The sequence below is a fragment of the Pseudochaenichthys georgianus genome, chromosome 14, assembly GCF_902827115.2.
Source record: "Pseudochaenichthys georgianus chromosome 14, fPseGeo1.2, whole genome shotgun sequence".
In the NCBI taxonomy this organism is placed as follows: Eukaryota; Metazoa; Chordata; class Actinopteri; order Perciformes; family Channichthyidae; genus Pseudochaenichthys; species Pseudochaenichthys georgianus.
In genome coordinates, this window is record NC_047516.1 from 3,778,541 (window position 1) to 3,787,138 (window position 8,598).

Genomic DNA, 8,598 nt, shown 5'->3' on the forward strand with positions numbered 1-8,598 from the left:
ACAACAGAAGAACGACATAATCAGAAAGGAGACAGACATATTGGCCTCTGGGCTTTTTGTGTATCATTAACTCAAGCTAGCTGCAATATTAAAACAAATGAAGAAGAAATTGAATGCGTATGGATTGAAGAAGTGGACGATGTGTGGTTTGAGAATCCTTTATGAATGAGCAAACTAACAGCCATTATTTTAATAATAATAATAATAATAATAATAATAATAATAATTCCTTACATTTATTATAGCGCTTTTCCAGATGCTCAAAGCGCTTCACAAATAAATTACACATATCATACATGCGATGGTCATGTACTGTGGACACCACCCACAGGAGCAAGTTCAGGTGAAGTGTCTCGCCCAAGGACACACCGGCTTTCCAGACGCAGCAGCGGCATCGGGTTTCGCCCCACACAGCGCACTGCGCCACACCGTTAAGCATGCAGGGAGTGAGTGCTTCATGCTGAAAGACTCTGGGTGGAGTATCATTTTAAAGTCATTCCGCATGGTATTATTATGTTAATTCAATACAAGAATAAGCCAATTTTAAGACCTGTAATTAAATCTTAATCATCAAAAATGTTGCTGCGATCTGGTTCTGTGGCTCCACTCTGTCTCCTCCATAGAGAATAGACTACATCAGTGCAGAGAGCTTACAAAAGAGTTCTTGGAACATCTTAGTCGAACATTTCCAGGTGGACAAAGCTCTCCGAAGCCACTCCTTGTCCTGGGTAAAATTATTTTAGCCTGACTGTTTCAGCAGCAAGTTTACAAAAGATGCACGGAGGTTACAAGTGCCTAATTTCACCTTTAATGAACACACATCCTTATTTCTTCGCAATCTGGGAAATGCCGTAGCCTTATTTGCGATGGTGAAGGCATCCTAACAAGATTAGGGAAGTCACAAAGTATTGAAAGATAGATTAACAAATCATTGTTTTGTTTCAATAAGAATTATTTCCTGCTACAATAACTGTCTCCTGGAAAGGGACAGGTGCTTAGGCTGCTCATGGCAATCTACCATCTCTTCAGCACAGCTTCTCATTCTCCCCTCTGGCATAATAACACTGCAAATATGCAGGCCAACCAAAGAGACAAACTACACCAGAGAAGTTATTATTATATCACATAGTCGCTCCATACCGAATGCTCTCACGGTGTCGAATTACACACAGACCTGCTTGAGTTTGACAGAAGTGAACTGATGTGATCGAGAGATATGTGGTATGTTTTAACCCCTGAGCTAACAAACTGTTCCAATCAGGTTTGACAAGTAAAGCATCACTTGGTAAGGATAAAGGTAACACAAGTGGCATTCCAGTGTCGTACACCTGATCTTATCGGTTCCTTTAAAGCAAACTCCTGAAAAGAAAAGTCTCTAATTTCACTTCGTCTGGTGCGGGTTGTTTGTGGTGTGGAAGCAAACAAATCAGCAATGTGTTTCATGATACTATGAGACTCTAGCATTATTCAAAGCCAGACTACCAAGACATCCTTCTGCTGATTGAGACATCTGAGCGGTTGTCCTGAAAGCAGTGTAATAATGAGTAATCGATAGCCTTACAGAGCTGCATCCACTTCTGTCAGCCGCCTGAATGCTACTCCAACGTGGACCACGATGAAGCAGGAACAGAGTGTGTCCTCCTCGTGGTTTGTATCTAAAAAGCCAGGGTGAACTAAATGCATTGATACATATTTTTTGTTTTCAATAGGTGAACCAAATAACCACACTACAGATGTGAACGCACCGAAAGTCCACAAATCTAGCCAGAAATAAGTTTGTCATACATTTGTGTTGCAGGTAAAGAGGGCAGGAGAAGCATGTTGCGTCACCACTGTCTCATCGCTGCTACGAGCTATGCAGTGAATGTTGGTTGCAACACGTGTTATAGTCAAGAAATGAATCGATTGATTCGTTTTCACCAACAGGATTTTCGCATTTGTTCCGTGTCACACAGAACGATTTTAAAAGCGATGTAAATAATAACAAATTTGAAGGAAAACGAGATGAAAAAAATACAGGTTTCAGTATTCTGAGGCTCTGAGCTCCATTTATTTTCCTCGCGGACGGCAACACAACTCAGACATTATACAATTTAAAATAAAAGGGTTAGGCTTAGGGTAAGATATTGAGTAAGAAAATGTTTTTATGAACCACACAGACCGACCGGACAAAAAGACGTGGTGCCGGCACGAAACATACCAATAGAAATACATTAATGTCATGACTATAACACGAAATGCCGTGAGGCTGGGTTGGAATGTTACTCGTCTTATTGCTGTGTTTCAATTCAGACACTTCCCTTCGTTCCCTGCCACGTTATACTGTGAAAAACTGTGAACAACTTTGCAACTACGTAACATTGTCTCAAATCTCGTACAGCGGCTTTGCCCTCACCAAGTGACGACTGCTGCTGATAGCAACAGCGAGCTAACATAGCTTGCTAGCTACGTTAGCATAGTTAGCTAGCTAGATGTGTCAAGCGTTTCACACTCAACTGTGTTATGTTATGAACCATCTGGGAACTCAAAGTGCATTTTCTATACTTTGGATTAGAATGTCTCAAAATAGCAATCAATCAATCAATCAATCAATCAATCAATCAATCAATCAATCAATCAACCAATCAATGTTTATTTATATAGCCCAATATCACAAACGTTACATTTGTCTCAGTGGACTTCACAGTGTGTACAGAATATCAGTATGACAATACGACACCCTCTGTCCTTAGACCCTCTGTCCTTAGACCCTCTGTCCTTAGACCCTCTGTCCTTAGACCCTCTGTCCTTAGACCCTCTGTCCTTAGACCCTCTGTCTTCAGACCCTCTGTCCTTAGACTCTCTGTCCTTAGACCCTCTGTCCTCAGACCCTCTGTCCTTAGACCCTCTGTCCTTAGACCACTCTATATCTGAAGTCTATTTCTGTTTCCCACGTAGGGGCGTTGTTTGTTATAAAAGCAAAACATCCAAATGCTTTTTGACGCACGCAATTCCTTCCTTTGTTAAAGATAAATAAGCATGTACTCCGTGAGGGAGACAATGGAGGGCAGACGCATATAAACACAGAGTTCCAGTTTAACCTGATTCACCCTTCAAAGCCAGACATACTCTTACATTGGAACTTCGCCAGCAGTATCTCACAAGACAGTGTCATTCTCAAACTGCAGAAAAGATATTATACAATGAAAGGCTCAAAAATGTCCATGAAAAAAAAAAGTGGAAGACAAATGAAAATGTTAAGTATCAGTGACGTCTGCTTTAAAGCACTGACCTGTCGGAAAAACGTGTTTCTTTCAAATCACGTTTATTGGACTTCTTTCAACTCAACACACGTTCATTTGACTGATTTTCTAACTCAGGCATTCCTTAACACAGATCTCATGCGTTATATTTGTCTTTATATCTGTATCTTAAATCACTTTTTTGTGCTGCTGTTACTCACCATGACTAAAGCTTGTTGAATTTGTTGTAGCAGCCGTTTCCTCTGTGTTCAGTTGCCCATAATGCTTACTTATCAAATGACTTGGCAGATTTGCAAAACAATACAGATTTCTAGGCTACAGCCACAAGATGTATTGTCTGCTCCATTCCACATTTGACCTGCGAATTCCACTATTTCACCAGGATATTGGTGAATACAATAGGTTTTATTGTGTCCAAGCGAGCGTGACTCATATGGGAAATACAGTATTGCAAAAATCACCAAAAAGATGGCAGACTTTATTATAACGTAAAACAAACAACAGTTAGGCTTTTTGCATGCTTTCAACAGAGGGAGGGAAGACAAATTAGAATATTGAGTTTAGTTTAATTTGATATTTAATTTTTTACAAATTCTATAAATTATGTTTCTTTAATTTTTAAATAAGTGCGTGTGTGTGTGTGTGTGTGTGTGTGTGTGTGTGTGTGTGTGTGTGTGTGTGTGTGTGTGTGTGTGTGTGTGAGTGAGTGAGTGAGTGAGTGAGTGAGAGAGAGAGAGAGAGAGAGAGAGAGAGAGAGAGAGAGATGATGCCTTCCAGCTGTTTTCCCTTATTTCCGGATTCTCTCAGGTGAGTCCCGTCTTCCTCCTCGCAGCTGATTGGACCACACACGCATCCTCTGTTTTCATTGGTTGTGCTGTGTGTGGACCGTCGCCTGCAGGTAGCAGGTCCATACTTGAGCTCAGGTAAAACCTACCTGTGCGCCAGAACAGAGGGGAGGGCTTTGGAATACGTAGCATTTAGTCTAACAAAAGACGCATTTATCAGCCATAACTCTTCCTATTCTTATAACCTACATTCAGAATAAGATATATATTGTATAAGAGATTAAATATAATGGCAGCGATGGTAGGACTGGCGATGAATCCGCCGCATACGACAGACGAAAGGGCTGTTTTCACGCAGCTGAAGCCGGTGAGGATGGCTGCAGCGGATGGCGTTGAGGAAGCGGCCGTGTTTGAGGACGTCAAATCCGGGGTGAGAATCTCCACCGACCCGCTAGAGAGGGCCGGGCTTCCCGGGTCTTTTATTAATTTCCCCTCCAATGCTTTAACAGGCAGTGTGGATGCAGGCTCTGTTTAAGTTAAAGAGAAGTAGTTTTGATTAGACACAACGCTGTGCAATTCTTTAAATCTACCAGGCTGCTTTTACCTGGGGAAGGTATCAGCTCACCTGTACAGGCAGGTTAAAGTCCTTCACACACACACACACACACGCACACGCACACGCACACACACACCTGACATGTTAGAAAAAGCAGGTACAGTTCGCCTGGGAGCTGTTTAGTGCAACTATAGTGGCAGCACTGCTCTACAAATGATTCAAATGTAACTTTATTTATAGTTCTGTAATGTAATGAAGGTTGATTTTAGTAGCTTGAAGTTGTTTTTTAAGACTTTTTAAATATAATTGCATTAACAAACACTCACAAAACACGCTATATAATTACATAGGCCTGATGTTACAAGCTTATTGTAGGTGTCGGGTTTTTATTCCTATGTGTCGAGATATATGAATGCATTGTGAATAGAGCTGCAACGGTTTGTAACTTGACATTATGTAATACATATATTACAATGTAGGAAAGTGCAGTTTGAGCCTCTCAAATTAGAACATGTCCTGTTTTTCTTTGCTTTCTATCATATTTAAATGAAGACCTTTGGATTCTGGACTGAGGAGACAAGATATTTAAAGACATCTCCTTGGTCTTTGAGGAACTGAGATGGACATTTTTTTATAGACAAAGCATTGAACCCATTGAAAAAATATGGATTAGTTGCAGCCCTTATTGTGAAGTAAATACCCCATGCCTTTCTTTTCTTGATTATTACACCCACACAGCTTGGTCCTATTGGAGCGGAGGTACATGTGGTGTCTTGCTTACTTCCCTACCTGTAGAGGCTGCAGTCGTGGGGTTTGATCACATGATGGAAAATCAGGTTGAATTCTAGACACGTGTGCTAAATGTCATTTTCTCTCCATCCATCATTCCTCTGTAGATCTGTCGGTCCAAGATAGTTCATATTTCTCCATCTGATGCCAGAAGCCTGCACATTTCAGGAAGTAACTCATGCCATGTTTTAGCGAAACCAAACTATTCGTACACAATAAATAATAACACTTTTGGACCACCCCACCAATGTTACACATGAACAGCGGCTCACAGCAGACGCATGATAGCTGCATTAAAGTATAATGGCTGTGGGTTTTACGCAGGTCACAACAGAAACCAGAAGCCTTCGTGCGGTGCTGGGTTTGGTTTGCTGCCAGGCGTTAGATCCTGAGAGCTTTTCCCACATGAGAGACCCCCTGTGGATTAGGTGGGCTAAGCCTGTTTGTTCACTCCTGGAGCTTCCTTTATATTCGTGCAGATGCGTGGGGATATGAGAGTCTTTTGTGTTGGACTCATGCTGTTGGGTTTTATGCAAACATGGAGTGGTCACATGCTGCGGCTGTTTTTGAACAGACTTTATTGGCATTGTCAACGTGAACGTAGAAGCGAACCAACGTCTAGCAGCAGTTGAACTGAAATTATACTGAATGGTATGTGCAAGTATGTGCAAACATCTTAAACAAGTATACTAATGTTTGATGTAACCTGCTCTTCTGTCAATACAACAAAGCCTCCTTAGTTATTTTATCTTCAACTTATAGTATGTTTTGTGTCAAACACGGTTTCGCTGTCTGCAGATACATGTCGACCACAATGATCGTCATAAACAGGAAGAGGTGTTTTATGGCCTTATGTGCGCTTGTGGGAATGAATTAGAATAAAATGCAGCCTGATTAGAGCTCAACGGTGCAGGTTTTTATCGTAAATCATTGACTATAGCATCATAAGACAAATCCCTGTCTTCTTTTGCATGCCAGTCAGCAAGTCAAATAAAGCGACTTACAAGTTCATATTTCACATAAAAACATCACGTGGTATTATGTCTACAACATATCCCTTTTGTTGTTTGATTTGAGGTTTTGCTCGAGACAAGATGGCAACCAGTCAACCGCTTGTTCTTCTGTTTCCCCTTGCTGTGCCGTGCCGCGCTTGATGTTATTCAAAACATGACTTCGCCAAGAACAAAGCAGCCGAGTTAACTGAAATAGTCGTCCCTCGGGCAAATCTAAAGCGTGACTGGGTTCACCTTATGTGCCCCTGATTCACCGCGGTGTGCGTGAAGATGGTTTCTTAAACACATCCCTCACACATAAATCGGGCCACTCTCCGTCTGCGTTTCTTTCACCACTCTCCGTTTCTTCCCACGGACTATACTTTTCTTTTAAACACAGGGTATCCCACTCCAGGAAGGCACAAGAGAAAGTTAAAAATAAGTCTGCTTCGTGTCTTTCCCACCCCTCCGAGACATGTGTTGGTGTCATTGTGTTGGCGTTTTAACGAGGGCTTAACTGAGCAGTGTCGTGACAGCAGTATGCGGCTCGACCTGTCTGAGCAGGGCCCGCGTACACAGGCCGCCTCCGGGCAGGGAGCAGGATGGCAGAGGCCGACCTCACGAGAGGCTCGGCAGCAGTGAAAGGCTGCAAGGCTCCTCAAACACTCGTCACCTGCGATGGTTCTCTCCAGTGTTGCTTTATCATCGTGCCAAAGGCTTTCGTTCGATGCTGCGTCACTTGTCAAAAGAACAGTCCAGAAAAGAAGCCAACGTGTTTGGGAGGGCTGATAAAGTGTTTCAATCCTCAGAAGATGACGAGATATTAGTGTGAAGTGTGTTTTCAAACCTGGCATGTATTGGTTTTCATGCAACTCGGGTGCAGCGTGACAAGCTGTAAACGTAGCATTGACATGTTCCACTTTGTTTAAAGACAGCTGTGACTCTTTAAGTGCTGAATGCAGATATGTTGACCAGCTTGTATGCCTGCCATGTGGTGCGGGGCAAATAAGGTTGTTGAGAGCATAGAAAGTGAAACGTTAAAGTGGCAGGTAGCTAAAAGAAAACGCTGAGCTAAAAGAAAACGCTGAGCTAAAAGACGCTAAGCGTTAATTGAGCTAAGAGAAACGGCAGTCGGGTGATCATTCTGAATTGTAAAGATATCGATGAGTGAAGCTACAAAATGGGGAAGTTGCTTCTCTCGCATTTACTTCCCTGATTCGCTGGAGAATCCCCCTTTAGGCGCTTGAGGGATATTTTCAAAGTATCCCAGTTAGAAAAGTTCTGGTCGGCCATTGATCAGAACAAGTCATCAGTGGTTATTGTGTCGTGCAGCATTAATACTAGTGTTGTTTTTTCTGGGATGTTTCTGAAGATGTTTTCAAACCAGTTTCATATACCTATGATACGAATACATTTCTTCCATTACTTACAGACTTGTGTTTTAATACAAAAGTAAAGAACCAGCATTTACAAACATCTCTTTGTGACTGACGTTGGGCTGCTCATCAAAGTTCGGTGAACTCGCCGAGTCCATCTTTTTATCCTACTCTTCTTCCAAACAATGCACGTTTTATTCTGGAATTAATCCGCTCATGTACGTCAGCAGTAATGGCAGAATAAGTAACTAATATGAAACCTATTTCCAGATTCTTTTGTCGTTAAATCAGCGAGAGGTTTCCTGTTAGACGGAGCACAGACTGGAGAAGTTACCGAGTAACTTCATGGCACACCGTGCTGCCAGTCACGCCTAATGATTCCTGGAGATCAATACTCAGATATGGTTTGGAGATGTTTTCTTTAACATCCTGTTATTGTACTGGGACATTACGTTACATGTCACTTGTTAGACACTTTTATCCAAAGCGACTTACATACTCAATACTGTGGACAATTCCCACAGGGTCTCAGGGACACAACGACATGCTGACTGCGGTGGGGTTTGAACCTGCGCCCCCCTGATCCGAACACCTACGCACAACCCACTGCGCCACACGCCTCCCTCACCACTTTGTGAGCTGACACTATCCACATGTTCTCCTGTCATCTCAGCCTTGTCGTACTTTTCCTCCTCTTTCTCCGAACCTTGTTGATGACAGACGTGTTTCAGGCTGCTGATGCTGAAATGGTTTTTGACTAATGATTTGACTTTCAGAACAGCACGCACGGCTTCTTTGCATCTGGGCAAGTATCTGCTTACAACCAGTCTCAGCTTGCAGGCTCCCTCACTGATTGGT

General features: G+C 42.3%; 1 protein-coding gene across 1 annotated transcript in view; it reads left to right on the plus strand.

The window, feature by feature from the left end:
• The first annotated feature begins 4,267 nt into the window (after positions 1-4,267).
• The window catches only part of klf5l (Kruppel like factor 5 like), a 30,546-nt gene continuing 26,215 nt past the window's right edge, over positions 4,268-8,598 (plus strand). The window contains 1 exon segment of the mRNA XM_034098339.2: positions 4,268-4,457. Coding sequence (XP_033954230.2) covers positions 4,317-4,457 — 141 coding nt within the window. The 5' untranslated portion in view covers positions 4,268-4,316.